General features: G+C 45.1%; 1 protein-coding gene across 3 annotated transcripts in view; it reads right to left on the bottom strand.

The window, feature by feature from the left end:
- Positions 1 to 16,062, bottom strand: part of JCAD (junctional cadherin 5 associated) — a 46,224-nt gene extending 30,162 nt beyond the window's left edge. Inside the window, exons 1-3 of one of the 3 annotated variants that reach the window (XM_063710242.1) lie at positions 15,952 to 16,062; positions 10,203 to 10,323; positions 4,218 to 4,557 (exon numbers count right to left, since the gene is read on the bottom strand). In XM_063710242.1, coding sequence (XP_063566312.1) covers positions 4,218 to 4,498 — 281 coding nt within the window. In that variant the 5' untranslated portion in view covers positions 4,499 to 4,557; positions 10,203 to 10,323; positions 15,952 to 16,062. The remainder of the gene's footprint in view (positions 1 to 4,217; positions 4,558 to 10,202; positions 10,324 to 15,951) is intronic. The other 2 variants (XM_063710241.1, XM_019035436.4) reach the window with 2 other exon arrangements.
- Between the last annotated feature and the right edge of the window lie 9,861 nt (positions 16,063 to 25,923).

The raw sequence follows: 25,923 nt of genomic DNA, 5'->3' as shown, positions 1-25,923 counted from the left end.
AGTAAGAAAGGGAAAAAGAAAAAAAAAAGTAAAAAAATTTTACTAGATAGAGCTGGTCTTTAAATCAGAAACTCTGTTCTAAACTGATACTAATCATTACAGGGTAAGGAACAGTCCTGACCATTCTCACCAGACAATGCTGATATTCCAGCTAAGCCCCAGATGATGGATAATCCTGCCTTCCATGTGTGCTCCCTTTACAACGTCCACAGAAGAGCAGTGTTATGTGCATTATCTCGTGTAGACAGGTCAGGGTGCAGTCTTTATAGGCCTCTCCAGACAGGAAAGGGACACAGCTGGGCTCTGAGAGCTGTCACACGTCCATGCATGCCAGGCGGAGGGTGGAGGACAAGGGACTGAGAAAAGACCATCCAGCGATGGTAACCCCAGGAGCTCACAGAATCAAGTGCTCCTTTCAAACGAAAACAGGCCTCACCTGGGGAGAGCTCAGCCAGGCCCAGTGCTGCTGCAGGGTGGCAGCCCCAAGGCATCTGGCAGCCCGGGGGGTGGGGGAGTTGTGGCTCAAGCTGGGCTCCCTCCATTGCTGCACTGAGCAGCCATTGATGGCCAGTGACATCCTCTGGGCTTTGTGTTGGCTATGGTTTAAATGTTTATTCTGTCTAAAACTCCTGTTGAAATTTAATTGCCATTGTAACAGTATTAAGAGGTGGGACCTTTAAGAGGTGATGAGGTCATGAGGGTTCCACCCTCCTAGGTGGGATTGGTGCCCTTATAAAAGGATGAGTTCAGCCCTCTCTTGTTTGATCTCACCCTCTTACCTTCCACCATGAGATGACACAGCAAGAAGGCCCTCATGAGATACCACCACCTTGACCCTGGATTTCCCAGCCTCTAGAACTGTGAACTGATAAATTTCCATTCATCATAAATTACCCAGCCTGTTACAGCAGCACACATTGGATGAATGCAATGTTCTTCAGTTCTAAGATAATAATATTGCCAACATGCCTAGGTCTCCACTATTCTGTCAGAATAAAACAAATTTTCATTCAGCCCCTGTGGCCTTCCAAATGACCTTGATCTCCATCTTTCCCAGGACATGAGTGGGGTGTTGAGGACTGGCTCAAAGTGTGGGGACACACTTTAAGGCAGCCCTCAACCAAGAAACTGCAGAAGAGGAACCCTCGTGACCCTTCCCAATCACGCTGATGGCTTCAAGTTGGACAGGGCTATCCCGGGCCCCAGGTACCCCCTAGACCGGGAGGCCAGCCCAGCAGAGGTCACTGTGTGGGATGGAGGAGGCAGCAAGACCACAGCTGTGGTTTTGAGTAACCAAAGACTGGGATCTGACAGCACCATTTATTCATCAGATTCAGAATTCACATAAGCCATAGTAGTATTGGCTGTTTTTTTTTTTTTTAATTTAAGCTGTTAACTATTGACACCTATTTACTTTTTCCCAAAGCACTTTGTTTCTGATGGGGAAAAACAATTCTCCTTCATGCCTACCTTTCTGTTTCCCTCCAATTTTCAGTTCTCTATTGGGCACCTAAAAAAAAAAAAAGTCTTTCATTTCAACCCAGGGAACCTTGCAGCCAGTCTCTGAAGCTTGGGGCACTGGCAGGGATGTCTGCAAACATGTATGCATTTGCTATTTCTACCCTAGGAGCCAACCTTCAATCCAAAAGCCACTCTACACCATCTAAGTGAATCGGCCAATCTCAACAACATGGACAAGAGGCCAGATCTGTCGAGAACTCTGTCATCTGTATGAAAACATCCCAGGGCTACACAAAGCCACTTATCTGAGCCCTTCACTCAGGATGGAAACAAAGGCAGCTTGCAGATCTGATTATGTCGTAGTCCTCAGGCACCTGTTACCACACAAGGGGCTAGAAAGTCCTGAGCGAGTTGTGGATGAGGTTGGCGGCCACACTGCCCACACAGAATTCTAAAGGGGATTCTCCTGCCTCCCACCGTGAGACTCAACTCTGATCCAGGCCCTCAAATTTGAGGGAGACCCCACGTAACCTACACAGTCCATCTGCAGGGATTCCATAGCCCTGTCTTTACCTCATTAGAAACTGACCGTTCTGCTTTTCAACAGTTGCTACAATTGGGGAAAGAATAAATTGAACACATGAGCATGTATTAAATAACCATATATGCCCTGTACTGTAAGACTCTGTACAAGAAACAAAAGAAATAGGAGACAAGGTACAATCTCAGTACCTTGATATCCAAGTTGGAAGGTACAAATATACTCAGCAGAAAACTAAATGAAAAAAAAAAACAAAAACAAGCACCCGTTTGTGTGGTAGTCATTAAGGTTATCTGAACCCTCAGACAACTCACCCATAAGACCCCTTTTCCAGCTCCATGCTGGAAAATGGCGGCCAAGAAAGTGAAGGCCTTGACAGTAGTCGACAGAAGTGTGAGTTCTGAAGCACAAGGTGAAAGAGAAACAGCTTCCAGCCCCTTCTTCATTGTGATTTTCTCCCCTGAGCCTGGCTCCATCAGTGCTAACTCCTCTTGCTCCTCGCTGGAGAAGCATCTGACTTGGCAACTTAAACCTGCTTTTACTACGCTGGGCAGAAACGAGGGCTCTCACCTTTGCTTTTCTCCAATAATGTGTTAAGTGCTCTGACTAAAAACAAAATCCTTCCTATTTTTGCCTGAAAACTGTCAACCAACAAGGAAGGTCCTTTGTCTGCAAGGGTGACCTCGAACCATGGGAGGCGAGTTCATTCCCATCAGACTTGCCTGTTTTGTGTGTTTGTTTGTTTTTCTTAAAGAAAGGTCCCTGATTCCGTCTGTGTCCTTTGTCCATATCTAACTGCTGACATGCAGTTACATAACACGCTCTGTAGACTCAGAGCTCTTCCTCCCCAATCTGTGCCTGGTCCCAGTGCAGCACTAAAGGCAAACACAGTGTTAGGAAGGGATGACAAAGGTTTCCTCCAGGTGGAAACCGCCTGGGAGAGGGTTTCAGGGCTCCTCTCCCAGCCTGGCTCTGTGGCAAGCTGCCGAAATTCTCTCATTTTTTACCATCCTGTTCCCCTAGCTAACCCGCCCTCTCTTTTTGTTGTAAGGAAACACCCACAGATGCAGCAGTATTCAGATGGGATGCCCACATTAGGGCCAGTGTGTGTGCAAGGAAAAGATAGGTCAGAAGCCAATGGAATGATATGAATATACCAGAAGAAACGTTTTGTTTTACAAACGGAGGGGAATACAGAGCCCTTTTCACTCTTTGTAACCTGCAAAATATTGAATTGCGTTAATAAGAAAGCCAAATATACTGTGAATGGGTGCGTGGTTGTGAAATAGCTTTTACAAAGTTCTAAAATGACTCCTATCTGAGGCAAGATGAAGAAATTACAAGGGAACCAAGAAGCAAAGTCCTAACACATGGCATTTAGCATGACAGAATGTGTTTACTCACTGCTATTTATTGAAGGCCCATTATGGCCAAGCCCTGTGCTAAGTGCTGCTGGAACACCCTGAATATCACAGTGGAAACAAGTGATCTTGGGCTGGGTGTGGTGGCTCATGCCTCTAATCCCAGTGCTCTGGGAGGCTGAGGTGGGAGGACTGCATGAGGCCAGGAGTTAGAGATCAGCCTGGGCAACACAGTGAGACTCTGTCTTTACAAAAAATAAAAATTAGCCAAGTGTGGTTGTGTGCACCTGGCCCAGCTATTCGAGAGGCTGAGGTGGGAGAATCACTTGAGCCCAGGAGGTCAAGGCTGCAATGAGTTATGACTGCACCACTGCACTCCAGCCTGGGCAACAGAGTGAGACCTTGTCTCTAAAAAAGGTGGCCGGGTGCAGTGGCTCACTAATCCCAGCACTTTGAGAGGCCTAGGCGGGCAGATCACGAGGTCAGGAGTTCGAGACCAGCCTGACTAACATGGTGAAACCCCGTCTCTACTAAAAATACAAAAATTAGCCAGGTGTGGTGGCACATGCCTGTAATCCTAGCTACTCAGAAGGCTGAGGCAGGAGAATTGCTTGAACCCTGGAGGCGGTTGCAGTGAGCCGAGATTGCACAATTGTACTCCAGCCTGGACGACAGAGCGAGACTGCGTCTCAAAAACAAAACAAAACAAAAAGCAAAAAAAGCGTTCTTGTGTCTAATACCATTTCTCCCTCCTTGGCCCTGGCCAAATATAGAGTTGAAAGAGTTTACCTACACATCACCCACTGCCAAACTCCTGAGTCAAAAGAAAACGGTGGGTTCACAGTGAAACTTACCCCGCCTCCGAGGTTCTGGAAGCAGAAGTGCTCTGGGGCTCCCCGTGGCCTCTCGGTGTGCTGCGGCGGCTTTCGGAGTCACTCACATGTCCTTTCCCCGCGGACGTCTTACGATGTGCGAGGGCCGCAGGGCCATCCTCATGCCCGTTCTGCAGGCCCTGGCCTGCTCGTGTCCCAGTCCTCGCTGCCTGGCGCCCCTTGGGGTTATCCTCGCGTGATGCCGGGGGGTCTCTTGACAGTTTGTATCCATGAGAGATCAGGAGGTCTTCTACACTGTACATGATGCCTGGGCTTCAGCAAAGCTCAACCACTGGAACCATGGTGGTGGCAGGACCCAGCACTGCAGGACAACAGAGAGCTCTATTTGTGACTAGGTCTCCCTGGAGGTCAGTCTGACACCTCCTCCTCCCGTGGTCCCCCCACCAAACCAGACCATGGCGATGGACACAGCACAGAACCTGCACAGAAAGAGGGGACACAGGGATGGCACTGCCTGAAATTACTCTCCATTCTATTCACCTAGAAAGTGGGTGTGGCTCTGGCTCTAGAGGATGTGGTGTAAAGATGTGTCTTTTTGTAAAGACAGAGTCTCACCGTGTTGCCCAGGCTGATCTCTAGAGGACCTCACCCTTCGATGGCTGCCTCTGGTAGAAGAGCATGTGGCACCGTGCTTAAGCAGTGACATGATTAACACTGTCCACCTTCCCCTTGTCCCACTCACCTACAAACAGTAGGCGGAAGGAGTGCGGACAAAAAAAATACAGACCTGGGAGCTGCAATGACTGCTTCATGTTTCTAAAAAGAGAAACCACCAATATCCAGCTTAATCTTAGGACACGCCCCTGCTTTCATCTTGTAGACATACCTTTTGCTCTAGGAGAGAGTGAGATCTTTAATCAACACAGTCATGATACAATTCGGCGGAAGCCATCGAAACAGCAACTGCCAGGGCAGCCACCCTGGGGCAGTTAACTAGCAACCAAAAATAGATTTTAACTCTTTGGGTTCATGACGAGAAAACAACACACTGATCAATCATACACACCCAACTCACTACACAAGCCCAGAGTTCTCTTTTCCTTATGAAAGTCTTTTTTTTTTTTTTTTTTGAGATAGAGTTTCACTCTCGTTTCCCAGGCTGGAGTGCAGTGGCATGATCTCGACTCCCTGCAACCTCCACCTCCTGGGTTCAAGCGATTCTCCTGCCTCAGCCTCTCAAGTTGCTGGGAATACAGGCATGCGCCACCACGCCTGGCTAATTTTTTGTATTTTTTGTAGAGACAGGGTTTCACCATGTTGGCCAGGCTGGTCTCAAACTCCTAAACTCAGGTAATCCACCCGCCTCTGCCTTCCAAAGTGCTGGGATTACAGCCATGAGCCACCACACCCGGCCTCCTTATGAAACTTTTATGAATCAAATTTCTTCCCAGTAGATCTTGGGGAAAAGTTTTTGCATCTCTCAGCCAAGGATGTCCACACCCAAATCCTGCTATAGTACCTGAATCAACAGCAGCAACTTCCTCCAGTGTAAGCTGCACAAAACAAGAGTACCCACAAAGAAGAATGAAAATGGGCAGAAACCTACCTACGAGCAAAAGAGGTAGAGCCGCCCTGTTTATTCCTACATGAGAACATCTTTCTTCCTAAGTCTTCCCTTTGATGATAAGGCGTAAGACGGATTGGTCAGACGGATACACCCACCACTGCTTCCACCGGGGCTGATGGTAATGCTGGCCTGGGTGAGAGACACACAAAAGCCACAAAAGCCAGCCCCATCAAAAAGCTCAGCCAGCTCCAACCCCACTTCACTGGTGGACGGAAATAGAGCCGCTGCAGCCATGGCGAACAATGGCCAGGAAACGCCTGCTGGCCCGTGTGCAGGTGAAAGGAAGATGCCTGCGGCATGTGCTTCCTGTCACTGGGAGCTCTTACTCGGGTCTGTCGCACAATTCTGCTTGCCTGTCCTCACTCTTCATCACCTGCTAGATTACAGTAGGGAAAGTCTCGCCTGTCAGCATGGAGAGTATCAAACTTTGGAAGTTGATAATTTTCCATTATGTCCCTACCTTTTATGGAAGCTGACAAGCTCGGGCAGCTACTGTAGTAATAGAAAAATCTCCATAGCAACTCTGCCACTCCTGACACTCCTACTGCATGTCTTTCAAGGAGTTGTACAACTTGGGTCATTTGCTTCAACAGACAAAGAAGGACCAGAGAAGCAAGGGTTTGTTCTTTAATTCAACAGAGTAAGTTCCACCATGCGAGGGATTACAGAGGAATGAGATCCCATCACAAGCAAAGGGCTTTAGGAACACAGAGTCAGGCTTTAGGACAGGGTCTTTGGTTTGTTTGATGCTTTATCCCCAGCAACTTGCACACAGTATGAACTCAATAAATACTTGTTGAGAAAATGCACAAATGAGAGACAGAAGTGTTTGAGCTAGGTTTTGAAGAATGGTTAGGAGTTCATTAGGCAAAGAGCATGTGTTTGTGTATGAGAAGGGGAACTGGCATTTAAAATAGATTATGAGTAGAATTATCCCAAGGGTAAAGAAATGGGGCCAGGCACGGTGGCTCGCACCTATAATCCCAGCACTTTAGGAGGCTAGGTGGGTGAATCACTTGAGGCCAGGAGTTTGAGACAAGCTTGGCCAACATGGTGAGAGCCTGTCTCTACTAAAAATACAAAAATTAGCCAGGCATGATGGCAAACACCGGTAATCCCAGTTACTCAAGAGCCCGAAGGAGGACAATCGCTTGAACCCGGGAGGCGGAGGTGGCCATGAGCCGAAATCATGCCACTGCACTCCAGCCTGAGTGACACAGCAAGACCCTGTCTCAAAAAAAAAAAAAAGAAAGAAAGAAAGAAAGAAAAGAAATTAATGGCTTAGTAACAGAATCCTGGCAGCCTAGAACAAAGTCCCCAGGCTCACTGGTTCAACATCGCACACAGGGTCAGCATCACAGTTAAAGTTAGCATTAGGTCTCACAACACTCAGTTTCTCTCTCTTACTATGCCGGGCTATTTAAAATAAAAGCAAATTGCACTGTACTCCAAGTGGCCACCGAATACACTGAGGAACAGGCATGTGCAGCACACAGCTGGTTGTGCTACAGTCCATTTGTCAGAATGGCAGAGAAGACATAACCCTCACAAAACACAGATGTGGGCCATTTTCTTCCTGGGGCTGGATAGGTTGGTCCAATATGGTTATGTGTTTGCATGGTAATTATATTTAGCAAGAATATCTTTCAATCGTAGTTAACTGATTCTTCCCTCCCCACCAGCCCAATAAACTCTTCCTCTACCAACTCCAAGGAAAAACCTGAACTATAAACCCAGGATTGCAGCACACATGAAATCTAATAACATCAACTATTCATGACCATCTGTAATGTGCTAGATTCTGTACTGGCACACTTTCATTCATTCTATGCTTCCAGCAAACTTCTCGATGTAGACAGGAATGTTTCCATTTTCACAAGAAAACTGAGGCTGACAGTCCAAGGTTACACAGCTTGTGTTAGATCCTTGGTTTGAACTGGGTCTGTCTAGCTTCAAAGTTCAGGCTACTAATTTAGGTTCACTCATCTATATTTTCTTCCTTAACATCAAAAAAGTTTCCTACTTTACCAAATAATCCATACACATAAATAAGGAAACAGAGAAGGCACAGTGGCATTAAAATTAAAAACCATATATTTAAAAGGAAAAAAATTCTCCTTTATTCTCTAGGAGCAGAATGGCTCTTCTAGATGACTCTTCTCACACACCACACACACACGCACATACACGCACACACACGCACACACACGCACATACACGCACACACACGCACACACGCGCACACACACGCACACAAGAGTTGATGCCTCACTTGGCTATAATGTCTTGATGGCAACGCTGGTGTTAATGTTTGAATGCTCAGTAATATGATTCGTTCTCGAATACACCATGCAATTGCCTTGTGACCTTAACAGACCTCTTTCATCATTTGGAGTTTTGAGCTTTTCATAAATAACATGGGGCTATCATAAAGCCTGCTGTATGAAACTGAAATGCATACAAACGACATCTATAATAAGTGGGAGATGAGTAACTTTAAAAAAATAAATTCTTAAAGAAAAAAAAGTCCTATATAGAAATAGCCATTCTTATCTGCAACATTAATAGAATTTGGACTTAATTTGAATAGACAACAGCAAACCACAAATGGGTTTGGGCAAGGGAAATCTGGCAGAAAAGCAGGGGACTAAAGTGGATAGAGCGAGAACAGATGGGGGACCTGTAGTTACAAGTCCTTTCTATTGTAACATGCACGGGGGGCTGGCAGAGGGGATAAGAAGAAAAAGGAATAATAAGAGTAATTTTCAGGAGAAGAAGTACAATGGATTTTAGCCTCAGTGACGAGGATAATGATCATTCCATTAATAGAAATATAGAAACTGGAAATAATTGTTGGTTTGAGAAGATGACAGCTCATTTTATTTTGATTTAACCAACCTAGTCTCACAAAATTCTCTTTTCCCCAAATCATCAAATGGATTTTCATCAAAGATTAATGATTTGTCCTTCCAAAGAACCTGAATAAGACCACTTGCAGTGATCTTATTGCATGGCACCTTTTCAAAGTTCTTTAAATATTAGCTCTGTGGTGTCTATTCAAATGGAAGGGATTATAGAATTAGGAAGTTGCTGTTAACGATCCACTGACATTGGGCATGGGGCTGGGTTACCTCCCGCTTCGCTGTTGGGATGAGTATCTGTTTCTCCATGGTGCACGGTATTTATCTGTGAGCTGAATCAAGCCTGAGTCACTGCACAGGAGGAAAGGAGAGAACCCTTTGGGTCTCAGTCTTCTCCTGAAGGAGTAAAACGAGAAGGCTGAACTAGAGGTTCTTTAGAGTCCTTCTAGCTCTAGGAAGCAGGCCCCTTTCTCTAGCCTCTCGCCTGTGATGAGCAGCAGGCATCGAAGTCAGCTGCCCCAGGAAAAAGAGTACAGCTTGTGGCCACGACACAGAACAGGGCTAAATAGGTCATCTGAAGACAGAACCTCTGACCTTGGCCTTATTAGCACCCATGCAGAGGCCACCCAAGAGAGTAGAGATAAATGGCCACCCACTGAGGAAAGGAGTGGGCTAGGGAAGGCAGGCCAGGAGCGAAACATCCAGCAATTCTCCATCCCAGAGTGCGGGTGCTGCACGCTTACACCAACGTAAATTCATCAGGGCACTTGTTTTACATTGGAAGTGCCAGGCACTGGGCTGAAGAATCTAAAGACAAATAAGACCCCGTCAGCACCCTCCCTTGCGATGCTATGGTCTAGGTGGTATTATTTCAATTACGGATCTTCTCATCACTAAAGGTTAGGACTGGCAAATGAATGCCATTTAACAGGTACCATCTTCTCCTTCCTTTCCATTTATAAAAATAAGCATTTTAATTCTCATATTTACAGTTATAATGCTCAAGACAGTGAAAGGAAACAAAACATTAAGGAACTCATTAAATCAACCAGAACCTTTTTCCTTTTTAAAATTGGCCTAGAACACAAACTAAAAATTAACTTTAAAAAGAGAGACAAATATACAATTAAAAAGATGAAAAGCATGGTCACCCTCACCTGTAATCAAAGAAATGCAAATTAACCCAAAATGCCATTATTCATTTATGAGATGATTAAAGGTTTTAAAAAGCAATGCTTGTTGTTGGTAAGGGCATGAGGAGCTATAAGGGTTCTCCTGTTTGTGTGTGTATAAATGGTGGGGGGTGGGGGGTGCAGGCTATATGTAAATGAAAATGAGTATTTCCCTTCTTAAAAGTGATTAGCCAGGTTCGCTGGCTCACACCTTTGATCCCAGCATTTTGGGAGACTGAGGCAGGCATATCACTTGAGGTCAGGAGCTAGAGACCAGCCTGGCCAATATGGTGAAACCCCACCTTTACTAAAAATACAAAAATTAGCCAGGCGTGGTGGCACTCACCTGTAGTCCTAGCTACCTAGTAGGCTGAGGTGGGAGGATCCTTTGAACCTGAGGTGGAAACTGCAGTGAGCGGAGATTGTGCCACTACACTCCAGCCTGGGTGACAGAGCGGATACTCTGTCTCAAAAAAAAGAAAAGAAAAGAAAAGAATTATTAATATGTAACAAAATCTTTAAACATCTGAAACCCTATGGAATAATCTCACTTCTTAGGATCTGTCCTAATGAAATAATCAGAGATACACACTGTTTTGTATAGGGATAGTTATCCCAGTTTTAATTATGATAATAACTAAATTAGACTAAATGTCTAATTTAGTAAAAAAAAAAAAAAAATTCTGGGCCAGGTGCAGTGGCTCACACTTGTAATCCCAGCACTTTGCGAGGCTGAGGTGGGCAGACCACCCGAGGTCAGGAGTTCAAGACCAGTCTGACCAACGCAGTTAAACCCCGTTTCTACTAAAAATCCAAGAAAAATTAGGTGTAGTGGCATGCGCCTGTAGTCCCAGCTACTCAGGAGGCTGAGGTGGGAGAATGGCTTGAACTTGGGAGGCAAAGGTTGCAGTGAGCCGAGATCGTACCATCGCACCTCACCCTGAGCGACAATGAGGCTCCGTCTCAAAAAAAAATTCTGGTGCATCCATATAGTGGACTATAATATGTATACACATACATAAAATTATGTTTTCAGGTATACAACAGCACAGGGAAATGCTCGTAATACCACGCTAAATAATAAAGACAGGATACAGAACCCTAGATTCAATGTCATACCAAATTTGTTTATATACATATGTACTTGAAAGGGGAAAAAACACTGAAAGGAAACATACCAAAATGTCAGCAGAGGTGATGGACTCTGAGTTTTTGAAAAATTTCCTTATTTATACTTTACTGAATCTTATGATATTCTGTCATGAAATGTATTAGGTCCAATCACATGAAATTGTCATTTTGCAGGTCAAAAGTAGTCAAATATTGGCAATTTCATATACTTACTATACTTAACTTTATATACTTAATATTAACTTAAGTATATATAACAACATATATAATATCCACATTCTTATTATATAATTTAATATAACAATATTGTTTCATCACCAATCATCATTATTCATAACTTAATATATTAACATATTACATAACTTAATTAAGTTATATATAACTATTTCATCATCAGAAAAAAACTTTCATAAATGAAATGCTGCTTAGGTTAGATTAGGAAAATGCATCTTTAAAAATAGGTTAGGTATTTGGAAGCCTCAATGACAATAAAAGAAACATTGAAGAAAAGAATAAATGAGTAGTAAATCACATAAGGCTCTAGTATATGGTACATGTGCCTTATCTGCCAGAGAGACTCTTAACCTGTTTTCAGGAAGCCAAAATCACATGTGCTGCTGAAGAAATCTAATACAAGGTTACAACCAGCATTCTAAAAAGGTCTTAATTAGACATTGTTACTCCTCTAAAAGACCTAAAACTTTTCAGTTGTATTCACTGACATTCCATGCTTAAGATGTAATTGGTCCCTCAAATTGTTGGCAGTTCAGTGTAAATATCTCTTCAACTGACAACATTTAGGTCTAATGCTATGATTAATATATAACAAAGTACTTTCTTTAAACATGAGGTAAATCACCAAGACATAAAACAAACCAGAATGGACTATGTTGCTAACTGACTCGTAGGTTTTTAATGCTTTCCACAGATTTTTTCCTAAGGGTAGAATTGTGTATTTTACTATGAACAATAGAATTGCTATTTCCCTTTCCAGTCTTAATTATTAAATAGCGCAACAGTTCCAGTTGAAGTCCTGGGACACCAAGTTCTCACAGACTGCTGTTACCATACCACACGTGTGATGACCAACTCTGCCAAGGCAGTCAAGTTGTTAAAATCTCACAAGATGTAAAAAATCATACTTAATCTGTGAAGTAATCATTTTAGGAGGACATCCTTAGGTTTCTTTAAGGTGACAAAAAACAAATGAGTTGGAAAACTTGTGTCTAAGATCAAAAGGACCTTGGAACATTAATCTTGCTGGGGTGGATTGGTATTAAGGCATTTGTTCAAAAAAAGAGAAAGAAAAAGAAAAAAGTCCCCAACATTATGCACTGAATTCTTTTCCTAAGTATTATCCCTTCTGACTCCTCTTTTTTTTCTTTCCACAACTAATGCGAACACACACACATGCACTTACAAACACACACTCTTTCTCCTGTCTTCTCTTTCATCTCTAAATTCTGTGTCACACAATTATTGCTTTGGCTAGCAATATTTTTATGAGACCTTAAGTACCTCATTAACATTTCTGAAAGATTAGAAGTCATTAAGAAAGGACTCAAACTGGATAAGATTTTTAAATCTTTTGGAATTTTTGGCTATTTGCAAAAATAGCTGTAAAACATCATCATAGGTTAGAGTTTTATTCCCTTATCATCATGTATGTCAAGCTCCACATGTAAAGATACCTTAAATATTCCATTAAACTTACCCTTCTTTTGGTTTTGTTTTTAAATATCTTCAGAATAAAAAAAAGCCAAGTCTTTATCAAAGTGTTTGACTTAAATTATTTCATATGATCTTTACATTTCTATTTATTTCCTAAGTACAAAAGTCATGTAAAGTGATTTCAAAAGTAAACACTGCAAAACTCGTGCTTAAGTAAAAAGGAAAAGTTCCTAGTAACCCCACTGTGCCAAGAGATAACCAGTAGCAACAATCTGGTTTCTGTTTCTCTAACTATTCTTCCTACACAGACAAGTTGCTTGCTTTTTTTTTTTTTTTTTTCCTTTCCTTCTTTGGAATGTATCTTGGTGCTTCTTCCTAATAGTATCTAAATTCTTTCATTTACATACAGAAAAAACAATCTTTACAGGTAAACTATAAAGACAACCAATAAGCCCAAAACTATAAGGATACTTCACGATCTGATAACAAATCTGCCAGCCTATTGATTTAACCAGGCTATTCCCAAGCATATCTACAGAAAGTTGTTGGGAAAGATATTTGGTTATAGATAATCCAAATTTTTAACAAGACACCTTCAATTCAAATCAAGATAATTGAGGTTTTAGTATCTGGGGGAGGGGTTCCTGTATTTTTCTAAACACCATTTAGTGTTTAAAGCATATATCAAAGCCCAACACCTCCCCTCCCTGGGCTGCTGGCGTTTGCAAGTCAGTGGACCTCAACATTCCTTCCATCAGCAGGCCCTTGAAACAAAGCACAACAGCAAGGTTTTAATGAGAGAGATAACCCTTCTCATCCAAAGGAGGAAAAACAACATCTGTTAAAAACCCAAGTAAACTGCAGTAATGGGTTCAGCAACAGGCCCAGAGGACTTCAGAGAGATAGTCTTTGCTTATCAAAATAAAAAACACAATAGAACAATTGTTTCACTCCAACGCTCTGTGTTCTAAACTCTCTCCAGATTAATTAGCATGGAGTTTCGCCAAGCTCATTAAAAGAAAAACTAAGGACTCCTAAGGATGACTGGTGTTTACTGTCCTCCCAAACTGGCCAGTGAGAACTCGGGGGAGCCACAGACTTCTGGGCTTTCTGTACTGATAACATTTCTAGGATTTATTTTTAAATTGCATGTTAAAAATTAGACTACAAGAATCTTTTCATATTTACTTTTTTTAAGTGAAAAAATTGGTCCTTATTTATTTTCCTTGTGTACCTCCAACCCTGTTAAATTTTATAGCTGCCGAACAATAGACCACAGGCTTCTGGAATCTGTGACCACTCGATGAGCTATTTGATAACCCTGATGACTTTGTCAAGTCGTCCAGAGCATGTGGACACTCAGGCCAAACTTCTTTTTTCCCGAAACAGGCTTTCTCCACCCACCCAAATCCCCTAATTCTCCTGGGCCTGCCAAGGGCCTGACCTTCCAGTCTCTGCAGCAAAGGGTGAAGTTTTACAGGAGGAAGGCCCAGCAGATTAAAGGCCTCTATTCAACAAATATTTGCTCGCCCACTCCAGGCGGAGTAACAGTTTCTTACATGCCGCATGCCCACAGTGACACTTAGAGACTTCAGGAAGCTTGTTAAGCTGGTGACTAAGAATTAGACACCTAATGTCAAGGTAAATAATTAAGTCCCAATCCACAGACGTTATGGAAAACCAAACCACTTTAACAAACTCCCAACTTCACACGAAAACCAACACAAGTTCCATGAAATAGAATCTGCATATGATTTCCAAAAAAAAGCCTGTATGCATTCTTGCTTTGCCGGGTGGTCTTAAAATTCTAAAATGAACTGACATTCCCAAAGTTTTACCTGTACAACCCCATGACCCTCAGTTTACACCATGCGGACTGCCTTTTTTTGCCAGAGCATTTCTGGCTGCCCGAATCCTACCCATCAGGCCCCTTCCCCCAAATCCCTGTATTTTGCAATCCTAGCCCTCAATCTCTGGGTTATCTATTCCTTGTAAATCTGAAAAGACAAAAGACCGGAGAAGGAAAACAAGTTGTGGGAGAAACATCACATTAAACTGTCAGGACAGGAAACCCTGGGAGTTGTGTGGTCTGCACCGCCCCACCCCTCTCCCCAAGACTAAGACCAAGCTACTAGATTTGGGGAGGGAATGAGGACACGGGAGGCGAGTGGAGTGCGTGCGGGGGTGGGAGAGTGGGTGTAGGTGTGGGGAGGTGATGTGCCCAAGCTAATTACCCCGAGGCCTCTCTACTTCTGAAGCGCGTGGATGACCAAACACCAGGGCATGCCCAGGTAGCGCTGGCCTAAAGTTCTCGTTTTTATTTTTTTCTTCAGTAGTGAAATCACAGCTTCTTTACAAACGCCCAGAAGAATCCCAGGCGCTCTGCTTCTTGACGGGAAGCGAGAGAGGCGCTTTTTAGCAGCTAGTGCTGGGCCCCACTGTGGCCAGGGCATCGAGGCAAACCCTGGCATTTTGGGGGTGAACGGACCCCGACTGGAGACGGGGGAAGCAGAGGGTGCCAGCGGAGATCTGAGCGCAGAGACCCTGGGAGGGCGGGTTCCAGATCCCATAAATGAGATGATTAACGGGATTTACAGCACTCCTAGGCGGGGCTCCTGCCCTTCTCCCATCCCACGCGCAGCCAGGAGCCGGGCGGCCCTGGGCACTCGCTGGGAGGCAGCCGCGATTAGCGCCCTAATCCCCAGCGCAGACCGCACAGAGACCGGAGCGGGAGCGGGGCCGCGGCGGGAGCCCCCACCGTCCCGGGCAGTCCAGACGGCCGGGGCAGCGTGGGAACTGGGACCTCGGGGACCCAGCGCGGCGGCTGTCAGCTCTGGGGTGAGGTCCGCGAGGTCTGGGCGCGAGGGCGCGGGAGGGGTTGGTGGACACAGGCTGGGGAGGGCGACTTCGAAAGGGGAGTGAGTGACCCCGGCCCCCCAGGCCCTCCGCGCGCCGAGGGGCGACGCGAGCGCTAACGCCAGCCGCGGCCCGCGGTGCCCGCCCCGGGACCCCCGCGCCCCGAGCGGGGCACCTGAGGGGAGGGGACGCCCCTCCCAGGCTGGCAGGCGCCCTCCACCCCGAGGCTGCCGGGCTAGGCACCGCGCGGGGGGCCCAGGCGGGGCTGCGACTGGGGGTGCAGACATCCCCCACCGCCGGGGTGGCTGGAACCGGAGCGACGTCCCAGCTGGAGAAGTTGGGGGGAGTGCGGGAGGCTGCGGGTGAGGCCCGCGAAGCGCCGTGGGAGCGGCCCTAATGGACGGTGGGAGCCAGGAGGGTTAGATGCCGGGACTTACCGAGCGGCTCCCTCATGCCGCCTCGCGCCGCCACCGCCGCCGCTCCGGCCGGCCGGGGACCAGCGCGACCCGCCCCGCCTGCAGCCGCCGAGGCCGAGCATGCCCGGAGAATCGCCGTCCGCCCCGCCCACCGCCCGGGCCCGCCCCGCCCACCGCCCCGGCCCGCCCCGCCCACCGCCCGGGGCTGCCTCGTCTGCGCTGAGGGCGGTATCCAGGCCACGAGCTTCCTAGGCTTTTGGGGTCCGCCTGCGTGGGTCGCGCAGGAGGCACAAGTGGGCTGACCACCATTCCCTCTTTTCTTGTCACTTGGGTTTGGGCCACGTCAACCCTGTGGAAATGTCCAAAGACACACACACTCTCACAGATACACACAAAGCAAACATATTCATATCACACAAACACACAAAGATGTATGCAAACACACTCATATACACCCACACACAGATGCTCACAAACACACTCACATACAGGAAACAGGCGCACACAAACACATATACAGGACACACAGGTGCACACACAGTCACAGACAACTGCACACACACTCAAATACAGTCACACGCAGGTGCACACAAACACACCCATATACAGTCACGCACAGATGCAGCCAAACACACTGACACATATACATACATACATGGGAACACAGTATGGCTATACACACACACACACACACACACACACACATACACAAACACATCCACATAACACATCGATATTATGAAGAGCAGAAAACAGTGATGGTGACAACAGCTTGGGATTTACTTCTTTAAAAAAAAGTCTGAAGGAGTCTGGAAGCCACCTTCAGATCAGCTGGCCCATACTCTCCTGTGGCAGAGGAGGAAACTGATGCCAGGAGCAGGATTTGCCTACAGGGCAGGGGTAGGAGGGGAGATAGGAGGAGGTCAGTGGGAGAGTTCAGACCAGAATGAACATTTGGGGTCATTTGGGTAACCCCAAAGCCACTCCATATTTCTCTTACAGCGGGAAGGGGTAGAAAGATTAGACTGCTGCCTGGATCTGCTCAGGGCGAACGTTTTCATAATTTTGGAAGGCAGACAGAAGACAAAAAATGTGAAATATTGCTGATGCATTGGGGAGAGACAGGGAATGTTAGTTAAGTCCACCCAGACAAAACATGGATGGCACAGCAGACTGGGACCTTGCCAAATTAGTTTTCAGAAAACTACTTAGCCACATCATGATTTTAGGACTGTATTTGCTGTCAAAACACCAATAACTAACTTTTTTTGCTCTATCACCACATCTGAGCCCTTCCTATCTATTATTTCTTTTAATCCTCATCACAGTTTGATGATATGGGCACCACTTTACAGATGAGGAATGGGCTCAGGGAAGTGCACAGATGGCAAGCTGCAGAATCTAGCCCAAGACACTTGCTCTGAACCACCAGAGCAAGGTCATTTCTTTGTTCTCTTGAATCGTATGTTCCTCATGGTTACAGCATAAAAGCTAAACACACTATTGCTGGAAAAGAATGAACAATGTAATTGAGTGTTGTATTGTGCATTATCAGGAGTGCGTGGGAGGAAACCAGATGGTGGCGATGGGAGCAGGCAGCATGATTAGGGGCTCGAGAACCAGGTAACTCAGGTCCCGGGCTTGGCTTCTCTGCCACTTTCTGGATGTGGTACTTTACTTCTGTTAGCCTCACTTTCCTCTCTAACAAAGTGGGGGTAATGATGGTTTGCATCTCATAGGAGAGTCATGAGAATTCAATCAGATGATGCCCTCTTATCACTTAGTTCAGGTACATGTAATAGTGAAGAAAATGGTGGCCGGGCGTGGTGGCTCATGCCTGTAATCCCAGCACTTTGGGAGGACAAGGCAGGTGGATCACCGGAGGTCAGGAGTTCGAGACCAGCCTGGGTAAGATGGTGAAACCCCATCTCTACTAAAAATACAGAATTAGCCGGGCGTGGTGGCAGGTGCCTGTAATCCCAGGTACTCGGGATGCTGAGGCAGGAGAATCACATGAACCCAGGAGGTGGAGGTTGCAGTGAGCCAGGATCATGCCACTGCACTCCAGCCTGGGCAATAGAGTGAGACTCTGTCTCAAGAAAAAAAAAAAAAGAAAGAAAAGAAAATAGTAGCTACTACCATTAACACTTGCACAGCTACTGCTGTTTGACTTGGAGCCACCAGGGAAGACTTTGAAGGACAAGTGGATTGTGGCTAGGGAGAGACACAAAGGCTGGGAAAATAGGATTCGACAAAATTTAAAAGATAGAAAAGGAAATGCAGAAGTTTTTTTTTTTTTTTCTGGGGAGTCACAGTTATTAACAGCAGTGATATTACTTCTTGTCAAAAAAGCATCATTCGATGATGGATTTCTTCAGTGACTTATAGAATTCCTGTTTCTCCTCAATTTGCCAACTCAATGAAATAACTTTGTCCTGGGGTGGAGCACCTCTATGTGCCCAGCATGGTGCAGACACCTAGGGAGCCAAGTATTCCTGCTAGAACATTTATCAGCCAGTGAATTGAGATTAGGATGTGTTTCCCCACAGAACAATGTCATATTGTTGGGTTTCTAGGTCAACCCCATGGAAGTTTTATAATGTACCTAAGTGCCGTAGAGTTGCAAAAAAACAGAGTAGAGTTGCAGTAAATCAGAAAACAACACTGATTCAATGCTAGGAGCTAAGCTAAACCAAACCAAATCAAGTTTAATAAGAAATTGTATTTTAGCAGAAGGGCTGGCAAAGGCAGATTCAATTAGGGGAATGTAATGGGACTGAAATACTGGAGATTCTAGAGAAGATGACTTCACAATTTCAAGATGCTTGTGGTTTCTTGACCCTGGCTCTTTATCCTAACATCCTCATTTCAAAATGTTTGGCTTCCGTCTTTCCTCAGTACTGATGTATCCCTAGCCCTGCTCTAATGTTTTCCTGGCATGACTAAGGCCATTTCAAACAAAGAAGCAGAATGAAAAGATGGGAGAGAAGATGGTGGTGAGGCTGTGGATGTGGGGAGAGGGGCAAGCAGAAAGGTGGAAAGCTTTTCTAAAGATCTGGGAATAGAATTAACAAAGAGGAAAGAGGGTGTATTATTCTATTCCCATGCTGCTAATAAAGACGTACCCAAGACTGGGTAATTTATTAAGGAAAGAGGTTTAATGGACTCACAGCTCCACATGGCTGGGGAGGCATCACAATCACGGTGGAAGGCAAAGGAGAAGCAAAGGCACGCCTTACGTGGCAGCAGGCAAGAGGGCATGTGCAGGAGAACTACTCTTTATAAAACCACCAGATCTCATAAGACTTATACACTATCACAAGAACAGCATGAGAAAAACCCGCGTCCATGATTCAATTACCTCTCACTGGGTCCCTCCCACAACACGTAAGGACTATTACAACCCAAGGTGAGATTTGGGTGGGACACAGAGCCAAACCATATCAGAGAGTAAGGTTGAAAAGATGCATGAGTATGAGCAGGTGATTAATCATAAATGTAGGAAGATAATAAAGATAAAAGGTAATGAGGAAAATCCACTGGGCCAGTTTCCACACCGGTCACCAGTACATGGACAAGGGATGGTGGGCAAGACGTGAGAGAAACCAGCCTAACCTCCTAATCCCCTTATCCCTACCCACTCCCACTTTCCTGCAATTTGGGTCTCTTGCTTCCACCTACTTGATCTTGGGAGATGTAAACACAGGAAAAAAAAAAACTTGCTTATGCGATGTAAAATATAAACTATGATTGAAAACAGCATTTAACATGAAGCTGTTAGAAGTCTGGCACAGCCCTGGGAGCATGTGCCAGGATCCAGCCCTGGATGCCCAATGTCCCCGCCTTTCTTGAGTCCTGGAGAAGGGATTTCACAGACTCAGGAAGGAACTTGGATTATTGAGTCATTGGGCAGATGTGCAGTAACCAGAGAAGTAATGTTTAACCGCCTGCTTAAAGAAAGAAAAAAAAAAAAAAGCCAAGATCTTGTTTCTCTAACTTACTGCCTGTTCAAGGACCTAGAGCAACCCTCCTCCCTCCCTGCTTTAGGGCCCTTCTCTGTAGACTATAAGGTTTCCTTTAGCTGATTTAGATATTGATTTTGCTTTTCTTAGTCTGTAAAGACACTACCAGTTCTCATTTTTTAAAAGATTAACGCTCTTTTTTAAAAAAAAATTTGTTGTCTTCATTGACACATAATAATTGTACATATTTATGGGGTACAGTGTGATGTTTTGATGCTTGTATACATTCTGTAATAGTTAAATCAGGGTGTTTAGCATATCCATCTGCTATAGTTTGAATATTTGTTTCCTCCAAAACTCATGTTGAAACTTAATCCCCAATGTGGCAGTGTTAAGAGATGGGATCTTTTTTTATTTTCAAGATGGAGTCTTGCTCTGTTGCCCAGCCTGGAGTGCAGTGTCGCGATCTCGGCTTACTGCAACCTCTGCGTCAGGGTTCATGCAATTCTCCTGCCTCAGCTTCCTGAATAGCTGGGATTATAGGCAAGTGCCATCGCGCCCAGAAAATTTTTGCATTTTTAGTAGAGATGGGTTTTCATCATGTTGGCCAGGCTGGTCTCAAACTCCTGACCTTGTGATCTGCCTGCCTCAGCCTCCCAAAGTGGTGGGATTACAGGCAAAAACCATTGCGCCCGGCCCAAGAGATGGGATCTTTAAGAGATCATTGGATCCTGAAGGTTCTGCCCTCATGAATGGATTAATCTATTCATGGATTAATAGATTAATGGGTTAATGGATTAATGGGTTATCATGGTGGGGAACTGGTGGCTTTATAAGAAGAAGAAGAGAGACATGAGCTAGCATGAGAGCATGCTCAGCCCCTCACCATGTGATGCCCTATACCACCTTAGGTTGACTCTGCAGAGTCCCTACCTGCAAGAAAGCTCTTACCTGATGCAGCCCCTTGACCTTGGACTTCTCAGCTACAAGAAATAAATTTCTATAACTGTAGAAAGTAAATTTCTTTTCTCTATAAATGACCCACCTGCGAGTATCCTGTTATAAGCAATGGAAGGACTAATACGCCATCACCTTATACATTTACCATTTCTTTGGGTTGAGAACATCAAAATCCTCTCTTCTGGCAATTTTGAAATATACAATACACTTGTTAGCTGCAGTTACCCTTCTGTGAGATAGAACACCAGAACTTATTCCTCCTAAATGAAACTTTGTACCCATTGACCAAAAAAACCCCACGTTCTCTCTCTTTTTTTTTTCCTTTGAGATGGAGTCTCGCTGTATTGCCCAGGCTGGAGTGCAGTGATGTAATTTCGGCTCACTGCAACCTCCACCTCCCGGGTTCAAGCAGTTCTCCTGCCTCAGCCTCCTGAGTAGCTGGGATTACAGGCGCATGCCACCATGCCCGGTTAATTTTTGTATTTTTAGTAGAGACGGGGTTTCACCATGTTGGTCAGGCTGGTCTCGAACTCCTGACCTCGTGATCCACCCGCCTTGGCCTCCCAAAGTGCTGGGATTACAGGCGTGAGCCACCATGCCCGGCCAAAACCCCACATTCTCGATAAAACCTTGAGGTCTCTCTTGTTGGCTTGTTTTAGAAAGTCAGGCAATAGTGGTTACACGGAAACTGGCAAGGATCTCGTGAGGATAGAGAGTAGATTGGTGGGTACCTGAGGCCGGGAAGGGTGGGTTTGGATAAAAAGAAGCTGATTAATACATACAATATACACTTAGAAGAAATAAGACCCGGCATTTGATACATCAGTAGGGTGTCTATAGTTAACATTAACAATTGTTCATTTCAAAATAGCTGGAAGAGAATACTTTGAATGTCGCTAGCATAAAGAAAAGATAAATATTTAAGGTGATGGATGTCCCTATTACCCTGGTTCGATTATATGGATTTATCAAATTATTACATGGATCCTGAAAATATCTACATCTAATATGTATTAAATAAATAAATAAAAAGATGCCAAATTGAAAAAAATCTAGAAAGGATTTTATGTCAACAAGTGCTAATAAAACTTGTTTTTAGTTGTTGCTATGCTTTATATTAATTCACAGACTATATCGCATAATTTTTTTTTTTTTGACATGAACTCTCACTCTGTCATTGAGGCTGGAGGGCAGTGGTGTGATCACAGCTCACTGCAGCCTTGACCTCCTGGGCTCAAGCCATCTTCCTCCCTCAGCCTCCTAAGTAACTGGACTATAGACACACACAACCATGCCCAGCTAATTTTTGTATCTTCTGTAGAGACGGGCTCTCCCTGTGTTGCCCAGTCTGGTCTTGAACTCCTGGGCTCAAGCAAAGTTCCCACCTTGGCCTCCCAAAGTGGTGGGATTAGAGGCATGAGCCACCATGCCCAGCCCTGCATAATTATTTTTAACCAAGAACTAGAAATCTGTTTCTCAAAGTCTGCTCCATGGACCACCTACACCAGGATCAACTGGGGGAGGGAGAGTTGACTAAAGGCCAAATTCCTGGGCCTCATCAAACCGATGCAATCAGAATTTCTAAGTTCTACCTTTGAGATCCTGGAATGTGTACTTTAAGGAAATGCCCAGGTGATTCTCACATACAGTAAAGTGTAAGAAGCAGGGATGGAGCACAATAAATAGAAATGATCTGTGTCAAGAGAGGAATGGATTGATTGACACATAGTATACAGTGCAAAGACAGTAGCTGTGAACATCATCGTATGATGATGGAGAGTCACATAGCAACGTCCTTCACTAATCAAGTGCATTAGATGTTTACTGTTGGCTTAGAAGATTTGACGCTAACTGAAACAAAACCTACAATGCTGGGGACCAAGAAGAGAGTGACAAACAGTTTTTCAATCCTATACCTCCACTGTGAGGAGATTGAATCTGCATAGTTACTGCATGAGAAAAATCATTTCTAATTGTTTGCTCTCCTCGTGTCAGCTTGTTCTCACATAAAGCCACATATTAATGGAAAACAACTCTGTTACACTCACCGTAGCAAAGAGCTGCTGTTTACTAGTGGTAGACAGACATTCCAAGCTTCCCCCTGCCTGCAGTTTATAAAATTCTTTGCCAAATTCATAAGGAGGCCTCTTGAGCAGTGGTGCCCTCCAGGGAATGGCAGTGGCTGTCAGGGATCCCGCTGGTACCGGGTGGATGCCAATGTGGCTTCAAGCAGACAGGGGTGTGGCCAGCACCACAGTGGTCCAGACGTGGGTACCCCTTGGGCTGCCTCTCCCACCATTCCATACCAGCTAATCAAGAATGAATCAAAATTAACTCAAGCATTTTTAAACCCCATATGACTTTTTGTTTTTAAAATGGGAAATAGGCTGGGCTCCGTGGCTCACACCTGCCTCAAGTGACTGAGGCAGGCAGATCACTTGAGGTCAGGAGTTCGAGACCAGCCTGGCCAACATGGTGAAATCCCTTCTCTACTAAAAAATATGTGCTTGTAGTCCCAGCTACTCGGGAGGTTGAGGTACAAGAATCACTTGAACCCAGGGGGCAGAGGTTGCAGTGAGCCAAGATGGCATCACTGCACTCCAGCCTGGGCAACAGAGTGAGACCCTGTTTCCAAAAAACTAAAAAATAAAAATAAATGGCCAGGTATAGTAGTACATGCCTATGGTTCCAGTTACTCAGGAGGCTGAGGTGGGAGGATTGCTTAAGCCTAAGAGTTCAAAGCTACAGTGAGCCATGATCATGCTACTGCACTCCAACCTGGGCAACACAGCAAGACCCTGTCTCAAAAAAAAAAAAAAGAACTATGCGAATAACTATGAACTACATTAATTGTAAAAAGAATGCCTCCATTTGGGGAGAGAATGGTGTATCAGGCTTTTATTAAGTCAGTGATGCCTAGCAATACAAGGTGGAAGGGAGAGATGAGAACTACCTTTTTTTTGAGACAGAGACTTGCTCTGTTGCCCAGGCTGGAGTGCAGAGTGCAGTGGCATGATCTCGGCTCACTGCAAACTCCGCCTTCCAGGATCAAGCGATCCTCCTGCCTCAGCCTCCCTAGTAGCTGGGACTACAGGCATGTGCCACCATGCCCAGCTAATTTTTTGTATTTTTAGTAGAGACAGGGCTTCACCATTTTGGCCAGGCTGGTCTCGAACTCCTGACCTCAGGTGATCTGCCCACTTTGGCCTCCCAAAGTGCCGGGATTACAGGCGTAAGCCACTGCAACTGGCCAAGAACTATCTTTGTTTTAATGTTTCTTATGTGCCAGGCACTGGGCCTAGGCCTTGACTTATGTCCTTCGATGTACAAAAGGGTAGCACTTACTAGCAGGGTTGTATGGTTTTGAAGTACAGTCATGCATCACTTAATGATGAGAATACATTCTGAGAATTGTGTTGTTAGGTGATTTCATTGTTGTGCAAACATCCTAGAGTGCATGTACACAAACCAAGGTGGTGTAGCCTACTACATACCTAGGCTACGTGCTATAGCCTATTACTCCTAGGCCGCAAACCATGTAGCAAGTGACTCTACTCAATACTGCAGGCAATTGTAACACAGTGTTATTTGTGTACCTAAACATAGAAAAAGCACAGTAAAAATATAGTATTATAATCTTATGAGACCACCATCATAGATGTGGTCCATGGTTGGCTGAAGTATTATGCAGTGCATGACAGTGGTCTTCTAGTTAAGTGTAAAAGGATGTACGGCTGGGTGCGGTGGCTCAGGCCTGTGATCGTTGCACTTCGGGGGGCCGAGGCAGGTGGATCACCTGAGGTCAGGAGTTCGAGACCAGCCTGGCCAACATGGCAAAACCCCATGTCTACTAAAAATACAAAAAATTAGCCGGGCATGGTGGCAGGTACCTATAATCCCAGCTACTTGGGAGGCTGAGGCAGGAGAATCTCTTGAACCCAGGAAGTGGAGGTTGCAGTGAGCCAAGATTGTGCCACTTCACTCCAGCCTGGGTGAAAGAGCAAAACTCTGTCTCAAAAAAAAAAAAAAAAAAAAAAGAGGATGTAAATCTCCTGTGAAAGAAAACTTTCCATTTCATTAGTCACCTGCCTCCCTCAAACTCCCATCACACATGGAAGCTGCTGGTGCAGTACTGCATTTATCAGGGCATATCTTGGATTTGCTTACATGATACTTGGTTCAGCTACTGGATTCCGAATACCTGGTAGAAGACACTGTTCATCCCTGCCCTAACTGTGTTTTCTTAGTTTGGACTTAGTTTGTTTATTTGGCCTTCATTAATCACAGGGCCAAACTAACAGCCAAGGTTACTCACACCTCCCCTGTGATCCAGAGCCTGCTCTCTCAACCACCTCCTTATCTGACTCTTTCACAGCAAGCCAATATTTTCCCAGCCCTGAATCAACCCAGGGCTAGGTCCCAGACAACTAGGGATAACTGTGTCCCAAAGCCACTGGAATTATTCCAACTGGCCAATCCTAGGCTCTTTCCCTTGTCTCTCCTTGCCTTTCCTGTGAAAATCCCAGTAATGGCTGTGGCCAAGGCCTTCTCACTCCTTTCTGCCTCCTGATCAGCACTGGTGCTTACCCCAGGCTTTGCATGGCCTGAGGTGCCTCTTGTTTATAGGGTAACTGTGAGTAACTTTAATCTTTGCTTTCAATAGCATTGGCCTCTCAGATGTCACTTAGTCACCTTTATAAATTATGACCCAGGCACAAATCAGTTTTTCCGTTGACCACAGCCTAGCACCATACCTTTGGACAGGTAGATGAAACATGTCTGTTGAATAGAATTTTTGAATACCTCTGAAGTGGAAATGGTCGCTTCGGCTCACATTGTGGAAATCCAGAGTGGGGAATCTTCGCCATAGGAGTGGGGGCCAAAGCATTAGCTGAGGACTGGGGCTGACCAAAGGAGTGAGGCAAAATGACCAGAATGGCCAGGCACAGTGGCTCATACCTGTAATCCCAACATTTTGGGAGGATAAGACAGGAGGATTGTTTGAGCCCAGGAGTTCAAGACCAGTCTGGGCAACATAGCAAGACCCCCATCTCTACAGAAAATTTACAAA

The sequence above is a fragment of the Gorilla gorilla genome, chromosome 8 (assembly GCF_029281585.2).
Source record: "Gorilla gorilla gorilla isolate KB3781 chromosome 8, NHGRI_mGorGor1-v2.1_pri, whole genome shotgun sequence".
NCBI lineage: Eukaryota > Metazoa > Chordata > Mammalia > Primates > Hominidae > Gorilla > Gorilla gorilla.
This window is presented reverse-complemented; position numbering and strand designations above follow the sequence as displayed.